The following is a 20885-nucleotide window of genomic DNA, read 5'->3' on the forward strand; positions in this document are numbered from 1 at the left end:
CTATTCATTCACAATAGAAACAGTTACATGTACAATAATGCAACCCTGGTCAGTGTGTGATATCTGAAGGTGGTAACAGGAGGAACGATTACTGTGATACCGATATTTGTAAAGCTTACCATATATGCCATCATATTTATTAAAAATCAAAATGTATGTAAAGATTTCGCTCCTGTTAGCCTGTCTAGTGATACGAGAATAATTGGAGTTAAAAAAGTTCGTATTCGTTCAAGCACAATCACTTAACCCGATGGTAAATTTATACAAATCGAAAATAAAATGGAACTGGAATAATCGGTATCATCGAGATATGGAGATATCGAGATTTTTACAGCGCTGATTGGCAGTCCATTTTAAGATTCGCAGCGCGACGTGTGTGTGAGTCGGGTGGTGAATATTTCTTTTGTTTTTTCCATTTGTGTTTCTTGCAAAAGGTTTTCGAGAAGTACATCGATTTAAATAAATCAAAAAAGTATTAGGCTGAGCTTTCCTTTTCTACCACGATATATTTGCTTATAATGTCTAAGTGCGTGGACCGAATTTAAAAATTATAACACGCAAATGTAGTCACTATATCAGCCTTTTGATTTATATTACTTTTTATAAATTAAAATTAAGAATTAATAGCAATATTTAACGTTAAAAATGCACCTTTTTTGCATAAGCTTGAAAAAATGCCCTATTACAGACGCTTATTTCACTTAAATACAAACACAGAAAAGTAACGAATTCACTTATAAACACTCTTTATTGATTGAAGATTTGATTTAAAGCTATTTTCACTAAATAATACTAGAAATTCTATTAGAATTTTATTATTACAAATGTTCTTCTAAACGTTTGTAATGCCGTGCAGAATAAATGTGAGGAGCGAACTGTCAAACAAACGATGAAAGAGAGAAGAACAAAGCGAAATGAGAAAACCCAGTCAACATAAAGGGAATAACTCTTATATTATTATCGCGCGATTTTTAGTCCAAATTTTCGCCTGCGGCGCTTTTTTGCTTTCAAATATACATACATATTACAAAAACAAATATTTTTACAAATGCTGAAAATTTGGAATAAAAATCGCGCGATTTTGAGTCCAAATTTTCGCCTGCGGCGCTTTTTTGCTTTCAAATATACATATATATTACAAAAACAAATATGTTTACAAATGCTGAAAATTTGGAATAAAAATCGCGCGATTTTTAGTCCAAATTTTCGCCTGCGGCGCTTTTTTGCTTTCAAATATACATATATGTATATTACAAAAACAAATATTTTTACAAATGCTGAAAATTTGGAATAAAAATCGCGCGATTTTTACTCCAAATTTTCGCCTGCGGCGCATTTTTGCTTTCAAATATACATATATATTACAAAAACAAATATTTTTACAAATGCTGAAAATTTGGAATAAAAATCGCGCGATTTTTAGTCCAAATTTTCGCCTGCGGCGCATTTTTGCTTTCAAATATACATATATATTACAAAAACAAATATTTTTACAAAAGCTGAAAATTTGGAATAAAAATCGCCTAAATTTTCGCCATCGGCACTCATAACTTTTACGATAAAACAACATTTTCATAAGTGCTATGAATTATAAAACCTAAGTTAAATGCTTGCTGGGTTGTCGACTGCCTGTATTCTCTTCTCTTCAACTGTATTTCAGTACAAACTGCAAATGTGGTCGAAAAAAACCTAATTTTTAAACTTCTCCTGGGGGTTCTATAGGGACCCTAGGAGGTTGGGACTTTCACAGTTATAATGGTGTGACCTTGCTCTTTCTAATGGGCGTGGTGGGTGGTGCCACGCCCCCTCCCCCTCCGCCCCCCATTCAAATATATCGTGGTAGTAAAGGAAAGTTTTTCCAAGTATTATAAAAACAGGCTTCGAGGAAGTAGTTGCATATTCTGCAACAAAAACAGCGTATTCTTGCGCCAATGTGCACTGCTGTGCTGCGTGAAAGCGCCTCTCAGTGTCCACATAATCGTCATCATCGTTTCTATTGCCATAAAGTGCCCGTACGAAAAGAAAATTTATAAGACTGAAAAAGAGCCATAGGCAGCAAAATTAAATTTTTTTATAAGTTTACATATTTGTAATACGACGAGACCAAGTGAAACTTGAATACACTTCACCTGCATTTGAAGAGTGGAAACGCAACGTTAAAATAAGAGAAAATCAATTGTATACGTTGAAGAAAAAAAGAAAATCCATTCATTATTTGGATAATCCATGCATTCGGTTATGACTACCAGTGACTACTTTGAACAAAAAAAGTCAGAACGGAAAGATAATTGAGTCGCAAAAAGTAGTTGGAATAAGACGAAAACTGCAAAGCAACTTAGATAAAACGAAGAAGACGCAACCAGAGGGCGTAATAAGTATTTGCATACGTCTTGCACTGTGAATGAGTAAGTAGGCGCAGCTAGATAATGGCGAGAGTGAATCTTGGAAGACAAACATATAGGGTATCTGCAGCTTTTCGGTGTTTCGCTACGCTATTTCATTTAGGGTTCAATAAGGAAGACGGATATGCAGCTCATGAATATATCAACGATGTAGACAATTTGAAAGTTGTAATTAATGTGGAGGAGCTATTAAAAAAATGTATTTACATTTGCAATTCAATTATGTATTAGACTACATTCGCTATTTTTTTTATAACTTTAAAACTAATTGCGTTTAATAAAGTGACTAACAAAAAATAATGATATCATACAAAAAAGTGGCGCGGTTGACAACCCTGTTGAAATTTGCAAAATCTTCGACGTGTCTGCGGTTATTTTGGCAATTCGCAAATATTTGTTTTTGTTTTCTATTCATTGGTTTCTCTGCAATTTTTTTTGCGGAAATTTCTCCATTGTTGTCTTTCGCTTACCACTTGATTTCCCCTATGATTAAACGGAATACAGATAGGCAATGTTATGCCCATGGCCATTTTACAGTCTGTACATATTGATGTATGTAAGGAATAACGGTTTCATTTCGCAACAACGCCGGTCTTTCTATTTCCCTGCTGCGAGTGCACTAAAATAAGTAATTTCCATGAGATATACTGTCAATTCCAATTTTTTTATTTATTTGCCTAAATTTAAACCAAAACTTGAGAATAGTTTCCAGATTCAGTGAAACGTGAATGTGAAACTTGAGCTACTGCTTATTTTTTTGTTGTCTCCACGATTCGCTTGTTTGATATGTTGGTTGTTTAGTAAAATATGTATATACATAAGTAATTGTTTCTTTTCCTTTTTAGAAGCCGTATTAGACGCTGAAAACAAGTGAATTATTTTTTCAATTAATACAAGTGAAAAAAATAATTTTGATAACAAAAGTTTTCGCATTTTAAACAATGCGAAAGGACTTTGTGACTATTTAATAATAAGAAAAATATAAATCGAGATAAAAATAACTAAACGAAACGAAACTAATAAAAATCATATACCACAGAAGCGACAGACATTGCACAGATAAGAATATTGGAAGTTGAAGCACTGAAATATTAAACAAAACAACGATACAATGAGTTCTGTTTCGTCAGCGGCGTCTGCGCAGTCAGTCGCCTCGACCACGGGCACAGATACCACCAAAAGACTACAGATCACACACGTCGATGCGTTTGGTCCGTATTTGCGCATATACGGTCAAATGAATCCGGACGCAATGACAGTGGTGCGCAATAAAATCCAGCAATTGCTGCCCACAAGCCTGGCCATCGATCCAACTTGGCCGGTGCAGCGACAGCAAGTACCACTACGTATTGGCACCATGTGCCTGTATAAGAGCACTAAAGGTGCCGTACCGGCCGGCTCAGAGTTTATGCGCGTACGCATTCTGGATGTTATTAGTACCATCACTCAAGGACAAAAACCGCTCGTCCAGGTTGAAGTGGAGTTCATCGACTACGGCGGAAAGGCCCTGGTAGCCAGTTATGAGGTAAATGCATTCGCCAGTGAAGCTCAAAGTGATGTATATATAATTGTTTGCAAACTATGAGATCATTCTCTGCAATGATGAAAAAAGTAGTGCTCTGCTCGTTAAAAATGGGTGGTGTCACGTTCAAGACATAAAATGTATTGAATTGCTGTTACTTTCGATGTAGATAGTGGCTATCCAAAAGATTTTAACTTAAGATGGTATTATTTCTGAAAACAGGTATATTAATTTATTGATTATGGACTTCAGACTAGCTTAACTGACATTTGGTTTGGTAGCCCTCGTCGGGAAATATTTTAACAGCAAGAACGAAAATACATTTTATCAGAAATAAAGGCATACACATGCTTAAAACTTTTACGATTAATTACAATCACATCTTTTGTAGAATAATAATGATAATTACTATTATTTTTCGTAGCTCCTCTTCCCTCAGCAGCAGCAGGATGCCTTGTCATCCATGCCCACAATATGCGCTCCATACATCCTATTGGGCATTTGCAAAGACTTCAAAGCAGCAGACCTGGAGGAAATTACACGTATAATCAATCGTCAAACACTAGAAATATCCATTGAATTTGAAGTAAGTGTTGTTAGATTGAACAGTACAATCGTGCATGCGTCACTTCAATAAAATTACACTCTTACTTCATTTTCTTTCATAGTTTAAGCAGTACAAATTCATTACTATGAAATGGAAGGAATTCAATTTTGCTGAGTTTTTAATACATCAAAAGAAAATAGGCGCTCCAATCGCAAACGAATTGCTACGTGATAATTTTGCCAAGTTTTTTAAGCAACAAGCACAGAAGGAGCAACAACAAACGCAACAGCTAAAATCGGCATTACCAGCCCAGCAACCAAAAACTCACCATTTAACAGCGTCACAGCAACAGCAACAGCTACAGAAGCAAGCAATGCAAATGTATAACGCTGCCGGCGGCAATATTAACAATAACAATTATTATGCCATTAATCATAACAATAATGTATCACCTATTAGTGGTATATACCCTGCTATGGGCCGTTCTCTCTCATCGCGCTTACAACAATATCAGTTGCAGCAACAACAACTGCCAGCTCATTTGGCCATGTCGCCTCATATTGTGATGGTAAATAAATCTATGTCATGGTTTTCCACATAACAATACATTTCTCATTCTACCATCTATTTTTTGCTATTAGAATTTGCAACGTCCCATACAGCCACGCATGCCACACACCATCGGTAATCTGCGTTCGCTTTATGTGCCTTATACTGCTCCAAACTATCAGCAGCAAAATGCTTATGATGGCTTTTCACCAAAAGTTATGGTACCACAACCGGTCGCCAGTCAAATGTCTAGCGTTTCATATGCTAATTCATACAATGCCCGTTACCAGCGTCCACAACCACAACATCAGCCAAAAGACGTTACTACTAGTCCAGAGAATGAGAAACAATCGCTAAAAACTTCACCACGTCGTGCTACCACTGCCACTTTTAAGACCAACAACCTGACGGTTGGGAAAACTTATGACGTTTATGTTAGCTTTGTGGAGAATGGGCCCTGCTTATTTTCGGTACAGTTAGCTGTGGCACAAAATGACTTAACTGAAATGATGAATCGGATTGAACGCGTGCAGTTAAAGCAATTCTCTGATAAACCAACTCTGGGCACAGCTTGTATTGCACGTTATTCAGAGGATGGTCAGTTGTATCGCGCACTGATTACTGGCGTTCAAACAACGGCTTGCAAAGTGGTTTATATCGATTATGGTAATGCTGAACTTGTCAAATATAAAGACTTATACGAAATACCTGATGAGTTTCTTGAGGCGAAAGCGTTCGCCATCCGTTTTACACTCTCCGGCCACAAAGAACTTGAGCCAATTGATGAAAGTTTGAAGAAGGCATTTAAAGATCTAATGATGTATAAGAATTGTCGTTTGAAAGTGATGCCATTAGAGGGGCCGCCGCTGGTGCAATACTGCGAGTTATATTTACAGGTAAGCTTTTGTCCAAATTTAGTTGTGAATCAATTTAACATTTTATTTTTATTGATAAAACAACAGCAAAACAACGTTCTTGATATGTTGAAAGAAATTCAGAAGTGCCGTCTGGTATATCCAAAGTCGGAAAATTTAAATAATAACGACATTGTTGAGATTCGCTATATCGATTCACCGAAGCATTTTTATGTGCAAAAGGCTGATAACATCTCAAAGTTCGAACACCTTATGGACGATATGTACTTGTATTATAATAAGAATCAAGTTGTACCGAATCATTTGGCACTTGGCGCGCCTTGCATAGTGAAATATGACAATGAATGGTATCGTGCTGAAGTGATGCGTGCCGACTCGACTGCCATAATTGTGCGCCATGTTGATTTCGGTTACGAACAAAAAGTCACCAAAAATTTGCTCAGCATCATAGCTGAAAAACACCTGAAACTGCCACGCCAGGCGGTACAGTGTTGCCTAAAAGGTTTCGAAAATAACGAACTTAGCAAAGACTTGGCCACCAATCAATTTGAAATGCTCGCCGAGGAGTCGAATCGCCAACGACGTTCGTTCACGGTCAAAGTCTTCCGCATACAACCAGACGGAGTACATTTGGTCAACCTCTGCACTAAAGACTTGAATGTAATGAAAAAGCTTTACAAACTTTCGATGCCCTTCGAGCAGTACTTAACATTGGAGAAAGAAGAATTTAATGTGCACTCTCATAATGGGCATCAGAATAGACACGCGGGCGGGCATGATAATGGTAACAAAACACCATCGATTGCTTCTTCAAATGATTTATCATCGCTGCAATCGAATAAGAAAACTGCACAATTACTTAATTCCACTCCTCTTCAAAATGATGAACATATGCCGCAGAAGCCTCAGCAACAGCAGCAGACACGAAAGGCAAATTCACGTACCTCCAATAATAAGGTCAACACCGCTTCTAGTAGTGCTCCGACCAGCAGTATCCAGGGTACACTTTCGGTGGAATGGGATAAACAAAGTTCGACCAGTTCAATGGATAATCGAGATTCACGTTCGAGCTCAAGCGATCTGAAACAGAATAAACGCCAGCAACAACGACAAGGATCGAATGCACAACAATCGCCAACATCGCAAAACTGCTTGAATGTTAGTAATACTGGCAGTGGTGGCGACAGGCGTAGTGTGGGCAGTGGCGCTAGCAGCGTCGCAAGTTATAATCACAAACCGCGCGGTGGCGGTCATCAAATACCGCCACGTTTTCAAAACGAAAATCGGTAGGTACTCGTACAAATTTGGTTGAGAACAAAGCAATTAAATTATTTTTCAACTAACGTTATTGTTTGTAGTCGGCAGAAAAAGGAGCATCAGGCCGCAGCAATACCACAACGTCAACAACGTCCACAAAATGCGCCACAAGGCTATTCACAGCAACGCAACAAGACTGACACTAATGCTTCCACCACTTCGTCACAACGTTCCAACGATGTAGTCTCCGAAGTGGCCAGCATTGCAAGTGAACCTTTAATAACACAATTGCCGGAAGAATATATGCCGCTGAATCAAGCATTCCCTGTACAACATTTGGACACACCATCGCGTGAAGAAGTGATCATTTGCTGGTGGATCTCACCACATCAATTCTACACACATCTCAAGTCACGTCTTCCCGAATTCGAGCGTTTGATGCGTGACATACAGTTGTTCTATAAGAAGAAGTCTCTCCAGCAATTGCAATTAAAAGTTGGTTCCTATGTCATAGCGCGATATCGCAAGGAAAATCTACTCTACCGCGCGCGCATATTGGCTTGCAATCAGATGTTACGCAAGTACAAGGTGCACTTTGTGGATTTCGGCAATCAATACACCGTCACCTCCGAGGATATTTGGCAAGTGGAGAAACGTTTCGCTACTTTGCCTGTCATGGCACATCTATGTAGCTTCAGTGGCATAGTCTCGAATTATGATCACCTCTACATAATCGATCGCATGGAAAAGTATTTGCCCGCAGGTGCAACACTTAGTTGTGAATACATTGAGCGCGAGGAGGAAATGTACTATGTCAATGTCAAACTAAACGGCGTATCACTTAAGGAGACCTTGAAGAAGGAGGGTATCATTACCGAAGTAGCACCTGGTTAGTAGCAACAAATAAATTTCTTCCTTTTCGATTTAAATTGGTAAAATTAATTATATCTGATCACAGAATTGCGCCTAAGCTTATTAGCTGGACAACAAATACGCGTGAAAATATCGTTTGTAAAAGATATGCTAAACTTTAAAATTCACGTTAATGGCATGCGCGATGAAGTGCAATTACTCTGCTGCTATGACGATGTACGCTATGTAAAATCGAATCCTGATGTAGCTGTGAAATTCAAACAATTCTACGAAGGCAAATCGTGTGTGGTCAATATAAAGGATGTCAATGACAACAAAGTGTAAGTTTTGGGAGTTCAAATTTAAATAGAGTTATATGAGTTCAAGGCCTTTACAGCATTCTTCTACGCCCACTTGTGCCATTGTTAAAGGATGATGTGGCAACATTTATTTGTCCGCAGCCTGTTATTTTGGAGCATTTCGAGGCTCGTGTGGTTCATGTGGTCAATGCTTATCGTGTATTTGTCCATGCAATCGCCGCAGAAGAAAAAATTGTTGAACTACTGAACGAAATGTATGAATATTACGAAAATAACGGTTAGTGGAAATTGGTTTTACAAACGCTACGCTTTTTAAAATTAGCAAGCGTATATTAAATTTATTAATTTGGGATCTTTCCCTTAGATACTCCATTGGTTGCATATGAGCCGGAAAAGATTTGCGCAGCATTGGGCAGCGATGGCAATTGGTATCGCGGGCGCATCACTCCAAATAGCACAAAAGATGCAATTGAGGTGCGCTACATAGACTATGGAAACACGGAAATATTAGATGCAAACAAATTGAAAAAACTGGAGGAAAAATTCTATATGAATTGTAGTTCATTTGCAATTGAATTGAATCTCCCAGTGCGCACATTGGCAGCCGATGCGCAGAATAAAAGTTCGAAATCGAAGAAAATCACAAATACGTCGACCGATAAAGACGCTGGTGCGATGGAAAAATTAAAGCAGCTCACATTAGTAGGTGAGCCAGTGTTGGATGTAAAAGCTTTGGAAGTACAACACAACCATCTGATTGCTGAGCTCACTTTGTGTAGTGGCGAGAATGTGGTGGACGTTTTACTGCAATCGCAACTGATAAAGTCGCGTGATGTGGACTTCATGCGTAAGCAGTTGGAAAAAGACAAGACAAATATATATGAGTATATTGAGTTGGTGGACTTGACGCTAGAAGAGGAAGACGAGATCGAAAAGAAAACGCCAAATAAGAACAAGAACTCATCCACACCAAAAAAGAAGAAGCAAGCGAAGACAGAGGAAAAGCTGGATAAAACACCAATACAGATTACGAAAACGGAAAACACAACAAAGGAAACAAAAGAAATTGATAAGCAACTTGAGGTCGCAATTCCCAATATAATAACTGAAACGCCCCAACAAACACAGGCTCAGCCACAGCAAACTGCATCGGAAATAGTTACTACAGCAGCGCCGCCATCGCCACCATCGCCTGTGCCATATCCCACGCCAACATCCCCAACCACAGCGTCCGAGCCGCAATCGGTAGCTGAGTCAGAAACTGATTCCGTTGATCCCTACGCTGATATGGAACATGCTGTACTAAGCCACTGCGATAATCCCGGACAGTTCTTCGTACATCCATACGATAAGCTGGATGAATTGCGCAAGTTACAAGAGAATTTGCAAATCGTCGCGAGCTCTTTGCCGAAGCTGACGACCGCTGTCAATGGTGCTCATTGCGTTTCGTGGTACTCCGTGGACAAGCAGTGGTATCGCGCAAAAATCCTTGATGCTGAATTAATGGTATTGCAATTTATCGATTTTGGTAATACGGATTGCGTATCCGACGCAAGCGATTTGAAAGAAATGAGCATCTTTCCCGACATCAAACCGCTTTGCATGCCGTGCTCTTTGCCGATCAAACCCAACGGCACTGCCGACTGGGTGGATGCAGCCAATGCGATCTTCAATGATTCGTACAGTAAATTGCTGAATTTCGAATATATCACACGCGGTGATATATATAAGCGCAGCTTTATAAACTTACACATCGATGGAGTCAACATCGCCGATCGCCTAGTTGAAGATGGTTTCGCCAAACACTTAGGACTGGTCGATTCGGGAGAAAATTGTTACATTTCACATGCGAATAATATAATGGACTTTTATATACAATACGAAAAAGACTCGAAAGCGCTGGAATTGATCGAGATGTATTTGGCTGAAAATGAGAAACTAAATAAACTTGAGAAATTCGAATATGGGAAAATAGTCGCTGCCCTCTTCCCCGATGATGAAATGTGGTACCGTGCTAAACTGTTGAAGCAGGTGCCAAATCTGGGTTACGAAGTACTGTTTATTGATTATGGCAACACATCCATAAGTCCGGAATGCCGGCAGATCTCTGAAGAAATCGCAAAATTGCCACCCTTATCGAAGAAATGTGCGCTACAGCTGCCTGAGCATTGCCTGGCCTGGTCTGATGCTGCAGAGGAGAAATTTTGTGAGATAACCGCGCAAGGCGAAACCATTTTTACCGTGGAATTGCGTGAGCCAGCTGCCGATCATGCATTGGTGCACTTGTTTATTGATGGGCACAACATAAATAACGATCTAGAACCTTTATGCGAGCACAAGCCCCTTGAACCTGAACTAAATCTTAGCTTCAACACGACCATACAATCATCGATTTTTGAAATTGGCAAAGTGTACGATGCGATTATTTCGCATGCGAATTCACCAACAGACTTCTATGTGCAATTTAGTAAGGATTCAATTCGTCTGGATGATATGACCACCAGCTTGAATGCGCTGGGCATGGATGTGCTAAAGGACCCACAGATTGGGCAACTATGCGCCACAGTTTATAGCGAAGATAATGCGCTTTATCGTGCACGTATATTGGAACTCGTCGAAGAGCCTGCTGAAACGCCACAATATCGCGTTATATTTGTTGATTTTGGCAACGAAGCCATTACGGATGATGTACGTGTCTTGCCGCACGATCTACAAGCACTGCAGGAATTCTCCCAACACTGTCAATTGGCTGGCATCGCAGATGAGATCGGTGAAAATAAAGCTCAAGTAGCTATCGAAGCCTTCGCCCAGCTGGTGGAAGAGTGTGAGGGTTTAGTGAAGATAGAGTTTGTAGAAAGCAGGGAAGATACTACGCTTGACCAAGTTAAGCTATACACTGCCAGCGGTGGAGAAGATCTGGGCGAAAGACTGCTCGCGCTTATAGCAAGCATCAGTGCAAATGCCACGGTGGTAGTGACAAAGCCACAAATAGCAGACAACACTTGTGTCATATCACATGGGGTTTCACCAACACATTTTTACATACAACCAAAAATCAATTCATTGCATATGGAACTAGTGACAAAATCTCTAACGCTATCCGATGCTAATCAGCTACCTTTGCTCAGTAATGATAGCCCAGTAGATTGCGTTTGCAGCGCTTACTGTGCCGAGGATGACTGTTACTATCGCGGGAGAGTGCTAAAGGAGCTAGCCGCGGATGATGGATACGAGATATTCCTCATCGACTATGGCAATATCATAAATACCAAGGTTATACGTGAGGTACCAGCTGCATTGTCTGCCGTACCAGCGCTGGCATGGAAGTGCAAACTAAATGTAATACCTGAGGCGCCAGAAAAACTGATAAACGCGTGCTTTGCCACGCTCTTGGAGGCACATTTTGGAGAAATCTACGAAATCGAGTCAGATGATATTGTAACGGACGGTAGTGAGCGCGTACATATTGTCAAATTGCAAGCGAACTATAAGGATCTGGCTGAGGAATTGGCCGAGGCAGTAGCGAAGGGCGATGCCGAGAAAGCGGCAGCTGCTTTATCGCCAGTGCCCACTCTGCATAACTGCACCATAATACATGTCAACTCGCCTACATCATTTTACATACAGTTGGCCGAGGATGTGCCTGCCGTAGAGAAAATCACAGATATTCTATTAGATGCGCAAACTGACTTCCAACAATTCACCGACTTGCATGTCGGAGCACTGTGCGCCGCACAGTTCCCCGACGATATGGCATATTATCGTGCAGAAATCGTACAACTATTGGATGAGGGCAAATGTGAGGTGCATTACCTGGACTTTGGCAACAATGCAGTGACCGATCAATTCCGAGTGCTGCCCGACAATATGCTGCATACCGAAGCCTATAGCAAACACTGCGCATTGGATTTTAACTTCGCGGGCAATATGGACGTATGCGCTACTTTCACCCAACTCATTGATTCGCGCTTTTCCGAAACATTCCAGGTTGAATTTCTGAAGACCACGGTGGAGCCGAAAATTTGTCGACTATTCTATCAGGACAAAAATGTGGCTAATGAAGTGCTGCAGCTGGTGAAAATCGGTGCTGGTAGTGGACTGCCAAATGGAGACTACGCTGGTCGGGGGGACAACGACGTGTGGAATAGTGATAAGAAAAATGCGACTGAAGTAGTCGGTGCTGGCGATGGTGCAGCGACTGCGCAGTAAAGTGTGTCGCAAATATAATTTATTTGTACGCATTAATTCTTCAGCAGCGTTGAGCAACTGCAAGACTTACCAGCGAACAAGAGTGAGATAAACCGATACTGATTTGTTTGTAGCAGTGATTGATGACTTGTGAGCCAACCACAAGCATTAACGAATACTGGCCGTTGTGGGTTACGGTGTGGTGCACCATGAAGGGAAAAGTGGAAAATGGGCAAGAGAGCATATGAACATTTATGTGATATACATATATATTTTTGTTTTGTTAGAACTGAACGCCGTCAATGAGTGGAGCAAAAACCAGTAACGGTCAACTTCTGAATTTATAATTCTAAATGTATAAAGGAGGGCTAAAGCCTGTTTTTGGATATTCTAACGATGTTTTTATGAAACCAGTTGAAGCAGCAGGGGGAACCATTAAATTATTTTTTTTTCGATAATGAAACGAAGCATTGCAAACGATAAAGTTTAACTGAAAATTCAAGAACGTGAAATAATTCATTTTAGGTGCAACCGTTTTGGTATAAAGAATATTTTTTTACGTTTATAAAATGGCGGTGAGAAGTTAAAAATCAAGTTTCTTAGTTGGAAGGGTCTGCCCGAAAGTGTAAATCTAAAAAGGCTTGATAATGTGCTAAAGTAAACTGCTTGAGGGGAATTAGATAATGCAGATCTCAAGCCAGGAAAAGTAAAACGCTAATGACTTTGAGGCGAATATAATCTCGAAAATTAAAAAAAAAGTAAAATAATTATAAAAAATAAACAAAAAAATCGAGTCTAACAAACATAAGTATACTATATAATGAATGCATTAAACACACCTACACGAACATAATAAAATACTTACAAACAAAAAAAAAATGATAAAAAAAATAAAAATAATTTGCTCAATCTATATACGAAATTCCTAAACACACACACACATATATATACTGTAATCCAAAAAAAGCTGGAGAAAAGTAAAATTTTGCTCAGCGAAAAAAAAAACGAAATCGTTGCAATAACTGTATCGCTTAGCGAAACTGATTTTTGCAATCTAAAAGCAGCGAGCAAATCATATTGTTTTAAATGAATTCTTAAAAATATCACAGCGCGTCCATTTATGTGTTTGGTTATTTAAAATTGGTGGGGAAGCAGGAAATGCCCTCTTACTGCAATTTTACTTTATTTTACACGGCTCTAATGTCCACGTGGCTGCTTGTTTATGATTTTTTTTTTAAATGAATTGTTTTCTTATTTTTATTAGTTCTTTGACTTTGAGAAATTGAATTATTTATTTAAATTAATATAGTTAGAAAAGAAGTGTAACTGAACGATTTATTACTTTATGTAGCCTGAATAATACCGTTTCAAAAACAAAAAAAAAAAAAAATACATATATGATTTTTTATGTCAGTAAAGACAGTTCACCATTTTTATACTTCATACTTTAAATATATTTGGTTTTATTATAACGCTTGCGTGACTTTAAATTATAATAAAATCATATGGTATACAAACTCAGCGAAAAAATTCAAGATATGAGGAAAAAATAAATAAAAAATTTAAAAGGCAATAAAAAAAATAAAAAATTCAAAAGGCAATAAAAAAATAAAAAAGATCATACTAAAAACGATGAAATGGAAGTGTTTTATTTATTTATCGGTTGATCACATTTATTTTAATTTAGTTATAGACAATAACTAAAACTAAAAATCAAGTTTCAAAAAGCGAGTAAGTCTAGCTTTTCCGAGCGTTAAATATTTTGGCTTAGGTTTTTTCGAAAAATTGCAAATAAAATTTCAATTCGAGCTGGTCCATTTAGCGTTTGGAGTCCGAACTATCGAGTTTTCTAACTTTGGCAGCTTAAATAATACAGGGTGGGCCATATAGCGTTTGCTTTTTGAACCACCTATTTTTTTGAGAATGGTAATACAAATGACATGTCAAATTTGTTGATAATTTATTTAAAGGTTTTACGAAATGGGACGCTATACGCTTGAACAAAATTGGGAAATATTGAAAACTTTTTTCCAAAGTGGTGGGTCTTCTTCTTTTCTGATTTTCACATCGGTGGCTACATCAATAAGCAAAATTGTCGGATTTGGGGCTCAGAAAATCCACACGTTACTGTTGAGAAGCAAATGCATCCACAACGAGTCACTGTTTTTTTTGCGGTTTTTGGTCAGGCGGCATCATCGGGCTATTTGTTCTCGAAAATGAGCGAGCAGCCGCGGTTACAGTAAATGGCGAGCGTTACCGTGACATGCTCAACGAGTTGTTTCCAAAAATTGAAGAGGGTGACATGGACGACATTTGGTTTCAACAGGACGCTGCAACTTGTCACACTGCCAAAGTTACACTCGAACTTTTGGCTACCGTTTTTGAAAAGCGAATAATCAGCCGAAATTCCGATATCAATTGGCCGCCTCGGAGCTGTGATTTAAGCCCGTTGGACTATTTTTTGTGGGGAGCCGTTAAGGACAAATGCTATGCGAACCATCCAGAGACGATTGATGCTGTAAAACACGAAATCGAAGTTGCCATTCATGAAATTGGAGCTCAAGCAATCGAAAATGTGCTTAAAAATTGGGTTGATCGAATGGCCTATTGTAAAGCCTGCCGTGGCAGTCATTTGAACGATATTATTTTTCATTCATAAATGCAATGTTCAATCTTCAAAATAAGAAAAAAAAGTTTGAAAAAATATTGATTAGTTTTTTTATAGCCGATTCAAAAAGCAAATTTTACATGGCCCACCCTGTATAGGTGCATACACCTGTGCCCAAAATAATAGCAACGTGACATATTTTAAAGTTTAACTTTACTTATTTTTTTATTTAATTCCTTTTATCTTCTCATAAAAAATACATATGGTTTTTATCTCAGGAAACTGTACAAAATTAAAAAAAATGTTCTTTAAAATTTCGTACTTTTCATTCAGAATTGTTGGAAAAATTTCATGTGTGCAGTTTATAGATTTTTGGTAATATTACTTAATTATTAGTTTTTTCTAATAGCGGTCGTTCCTCGGCAGGCAGTGGCAAAACCTCTGAGGGTATTTCTGCCAAGAAAAAGCTCCTCATAAAGAAATATCTGCCATTCGGAGTCGGCTTGAAGCTGTAGTTCCCTCCATTTGTGGAACAGCATTAAGACACACACCACAAATAGGAGGAGGAGCTCGGCCAAACACCCAAAAAGGATGTACGCGCCAATTATATATAATAATGGAGCGCATTCAAGCCCTAGCCGAGCAGGTCCTGGGTGAATATCAATGTGGTTTCAGACCAAACAGATCCACAATAGACTAAGCGTTTCTCCTTAAACAAAATATCGACAAATGCCTTGAACCGGGCTGCGACATTCACCTTCTATTCATTGCTTTTCAAAAAAGCGTTCGACAGCATCCATAGAGAGTTCATCGCCAACGCAATGCATGAATTAGCAATCCCATCAAAGCTGGTTCGTTTGACGATGCTTACACTGAATGGCACGAAAGGAAGAGTTTCTATACAACAAAATATGAAGAGCGCATTAATATCAACAGCGGTGTAAAACAAGGTGACGCTCTTTCAGCACCCATCTTCAATCCAGTTTTAGACGCTAGTAGACGCTACCTACATAGATGACATCTTCCGAGCGATAGGAAAAAAAGCGAAATTGGTAAGTGGAAAGGAAAGCGTTTGGGGATATTAACATCGAAAACTTTAGTTTTGAGAGCGTGTCCAAATTTACATATCTGGGCGTACTAGGAAGTAACGACAACAACATGCATGACTGTATATGTGACAGAATAACGGTGGCGAATCGTGCATACTACGCTCACATAAACCTCCTGAAATCAAGACCTCTCTCACGTTGGTACAAACTTACTATTTATAAATCGCGCATTCGACCCGTGCTGACCTACGGCGCAGAAATTTGGAGCACGACTCTTGCAGACGAAGAGCGTCTAAGAATATTTGAGCGCAAAATATTGCGTAAAGTATTTGGGCCGATACGCGAAGAACGTGGCGAGTACAGAATCAGGCACAATAAGGAGCTGCTAAGTATCTGCAATGGCGAAGATATTGTAAAATTTATCAAGTCGCAACGCATCAGATGGGCAGGTCACATCATCCGCATGGATGACGGTAGGCCACAAAAACATCTGCTGGACTACAATTCTTTTTACTCAAGACCCCGTGGTAGACCAAAAACAACTTGGTAGACCAAAAACAACAACCGAAGATCTGAAAAAATTGGGCGTCAAAAACTGAAAATCTCTTGCGCTGGATCGTGTTGAATGGAGGAAGATTGCTGGAGCAGCTAAAGCCCAACCCGACCTGTAATGCTAATAGATGATGATGAACCGGTTTCAAAAAATACGTCGCGTGGACTTTTGAAAATTTGTTTTGCAGGCGGTTTAGCGTATTTTCTTCAAAAGCTTGAAATTTTTATTCGCTGGAACAAAGTTTAAGCTACAACAACAACAGGCCAAACAATTTATTTTTTCGCTTTAATCGAGATTATACACACAATGTTGTAGTCTTAATTTTACTGTTATCTTAGCCAAACTCAAAAGCAGATGAGCCTCAGCTAGTTACGAGGCTTACCAAAAACTTTGAAGCTTCTTCTCTTGATTTTTCATTTTAATATTTTTCTTGGCGGGCGTAATTGAAAAAAAGTAGTACATATTTTTGAACGAAAGCGTGTTACCTTCAATCAATATATCTTCTGTTGGAACCAAATTAGACTTTGTTTTTCCTGAAGAACGCGCATTCTTTTCAAAAATTTAATAGGTTGATTTTTTTGTATTTTCCGTTTACTTGTTTAGTTCACCCAGAAGTAGAAATCATAACAAATAAAAAAAAATCGACTGCAAGCTGTATCTTTCACGCAGTTGCGGTGTGTAAATTTCCATGTTAACCAAATGTTATGAGATATTTTAACTAATAAAAAATATGTGTATGTGCATGTTAAAGCATACAACAAATTTTGCAGAGCTCAATTAATTTTTACCCTGCCAAAAAATCTGGAAGAAGCGACGTTTTGTGACCTAAAGCAGGTTCTCCCTTATAAGTATATTCCCAAAGTGGAGAGTCTTAAAAGTGAACTGTAAGAAATTTACGCTTGGTTGAAGGGATCATTTTGAAATCTCATTCTCAGATTAGCGACTCGAAAAATCCACACGTCGTAGAGGAGCTGACAACGGGTAGCATTATTATTATGTTTTAGAAATTGAGCAGGAAATCTGAATTACAATTAACGGTGGAATTAACACGCCATTTTAACATTGCGATTGTATTTACATTATTTAACACATTGAGTGCCACGTCGCACGAAAGCGCGCGACAAGTGTTGTTTCACATTAAACCTCATTTTGCGCTTTTCCGCGACGCTACATGAGTTTTTTTTTTTTTTTTTTGTTTTTGTAGACTTAGAGTACTTTGTACTTTAGGGCTTTCGGTCAGCTTTCATGTGCAGCATAAAAAGCCGCTATAAAATCCAAATTAAGCAACAAAGCAGATCGGGTATTGCTCAGAAATAAATATTTTCACCCGCCTTCTAACAAAACGTCTACTAGAGCTCCGGTGGATATTTTCGTTAAATACGCTTGGCACTCAATGTTCACTTGCACATCATTGAAAGATATTCGTGCTTATTTTAATTTATAGCCGAATTAAATTCCAAAGCTATTTGGACTACCTTATATAATATTCGAGCGTATCTAATGAAATTTTAAGGACAATTTTTTGTAAAATATTTTAACCCACTAATGCCTCTCAAAGTGGGCCAAAAACTGCTCTTAATTACGGACTTAGAGAGCTCATAATACGTTCACATATAAGTAGATGATGTACTTTTTCGGGATGAAGCGGGATTTTCCATACAAAATTTCTCTCCTAAAATCTGAGATTATAAAATAGTCCTAGGTAATAACCACACTTTTTGACATACAACCCTGTATTTTCTGAATAATAGATCATTATTTTTACGCGTGTAAAGAAAAACGTTAAAGTAAAAACTAAATTAAATGAATGCCGGCTAAGAAAGAGATTTGTAGACATAATTCAAATAAAATGTTTGTTAGGTTTTATTAACTAAGCATTCATATAACAGAAAAAACATGTTTATTAGCAGCGCAATTAAATTAGCTATTCCTTCTCCTTGTCTTTTCTTCATATCGTTAAAAATAATTAAACAAACAAAAAACAGCCAAAGATTCCACCAAAATAATTTCTATGAAGAAAAATCTTTCAGAACAGTATTGACAGCTGATTGTTAATTTTACAGGTAATCCGCCACATCTGAACGGGTAGATTAATTTTGGGGATTTTTTAGTCATTGCAAATAACGCCTATTATGTTAACGTAAAACTATTTAAATCAAAAGATTTGTTCAGAGCACAGAAAATAAGGATGTATAAAGCACTGAGACGACCCGTCCTTACATATGGCGCAGAAATATGGACGCTGAAAACAAATGATATTCATCAGCTGATGTGCTTCGAAAGACGTATCATAAGGAAAATATATGGTCCGGTTGCAACAATAGATGGCAGCTACCGCATTCGCTACAACAATGAAATCGAAGAAATCGTTCAAAGACAAAATGTATGTAATACGTTTTATTAAAGCCCAACGAATTAGATGGATTGGGCACGTACTGCGCATGCCGAAAGAGCGAAATGCTAGGAAAGCTTTTATTCTAACACCCATTGGAGGAAGAAAAAGAGGACGCCCACGAAAGCGATGGTTAGATGACGTCGAATCAGATCTTAAGCAAATGAACGTACACAACTGGAGAGATGTAGCCATGGATAGAATAAAGTGGAGAAAAATTGTTGATGAAGCTATGGTCCACCACGGATTGTGAAGCTAAGAAGAAGAAGAAGATTCGTAATTTATGCATATGGAACGAATCAAATGCTACTTATTCATATTGACAACAACGGCTGAAGAAATTGTGCTATGTGGATAACTAAAGGCATCACGCTCTACTATGCCTCATACGTGGTAATCCAGGGGACAAAGATCTGGGGAGTTAGGCGCCCATGAGTTCGCTGTTATGTGGTCATGGAAACTTTTAGCCATCCAATCTTGTGTCGCCATCGCTTTGTGTGAAGGGGTAGTATTTTGCTGAAAGATGTATGGGCTGTCACCGCGCACAGTATAAATTCCTCTACCTTCACTACTGACTCTAGAACCTCGAATTCACCAGCAGAATTCACCCGAAATCCTTGTGTAAAGAAGTGTGGTGACATTAAATGTCATTTGTTGTTCGGAACACCTAAAATCACAACAGCTTCTGGGAACTTCGTGTACATAACGATGGGACTACTACGGAATTCTTCATACATTCATACGCATATAATGTCTTTAGGATGCTAATCTTTTTGTTACAGCTGAGTGCGGGTTTGCTCCTCGCATACGTATGTAAGTATGTAGATGCATTTGTTTACACTACAGGTAAGTTCGTAAACATATGTATATGTATGTATGTGTGTATTCATTAACGTAGGTACTAAGATATTGAAATAAATAAGAGAGGCTGGAATAGTTTGGAGTTTTATTTATTGGTTGTCCCATTAAGACTTGCCATGTGTAAACATTGTGTTTTATGTAGAGTATACACGCTCCAACCGTTGTATCCACATGTTGTACAATGAGTTGAATGGATGTTTAGTATAAACGTTCCAACATGATATACAACGCGTTGTCCAATTTGATTATTCTCATTTTCGCAAAATGCAGGCAGCAAGTAAAATTAGTTCAATACTAGTTTTAATTTTTAATTTAATTAATTTTAATTTTTTAAATTAAATTTTTAAATTTTTTTTTTTTTTCTGTGTAAATAACTAAAAAGAAAAATGTTAACAAATTTGGTTGTACAATCTCCGTATATACATTCCAAATCATTGTACAACCGCTAACGCCGCCTACCAAAAATTAAAACATTTTAATTTTCACGCAACTGTTGGACCTACAAGGAAATCGGTTGTACAACCATACTATGGTCCATACATGTATACACCCAATGTGGATACAACGTGCATAACCAATACAATGTCCAAACTCTGTTGTAAGCCGCTGTCACTTCCCGTTAACGTTAACGAATCAGCTGATTTCTCCAAAACCGCTGAGAGCTAAATAATGGTCTCTTCTTGATCACATCTTCAGTATTTTATCCACCGTGGCTATCAGCTCCTAGTGACCGACAGAATCAGCTGTTATTATGACTTAATTGGCAGTTTTGTTAACATTTTTCTGTTTACAAACAGCACTTTTTCATTATATTTTCTTTTTTATTATCTTTCTTGTGACCATTAACCTAATCTAACTTTTCTTTTTTGTTTACAAAAATTAATCTTTTTAGGTTTAGTGATAATGCTTT

The 20885-nt window shown here is 38.2% G+C and overlaps 1 protein-coding gene across 1 annotated transcript; it reads left to right on the plus strand.

Annotated features, from left to right (window-relative positions):
* Positions 1–1866: 1866 nt before the first annotated feature.
* On the plus strand, positions 1867–14150 carry LOC129243826 (maternal protein tudor). The gene is made up of 10 exons (XM_054881158.1): positions 1867–2405; positions 3248–3927; positions 4349–4510; positions 4593–5039; positions 5113–5916; positions 5983–7181; positions 7254–8041; positions 8111–8345; positions 8402–8601; positions 8689–14150. Exons 2-10 carry the CDS (start codon positions 3514–3516, stop codon positions 12531–12533), a joined length of 8094 nt encoding a protein of 2697 aa, XP_054737133.1. The 5' UTR covers positions 1867–2405; positions 3248–3513; the 3' UTR covers positions 12534–14150.
* The last annotated feature ends 6735 nt before the right edge of the window (positions 14151–20885 follow it).

This window comes from Anastrepha obliqua, chromosome 4, assembly GCF_027943255.1.
Source record: "Anastrepha obliqua isolate idAnaObli1 chromosome 4, idAnaObli1_1.0, whole genome shotgun sequence".
Taxonomy (NCBI): Eukaryota; Metazoa; Arthropoda; class Insecta; order Diptera; family Tephritidae; genus Anastrepha; species Anastrepha obliqua.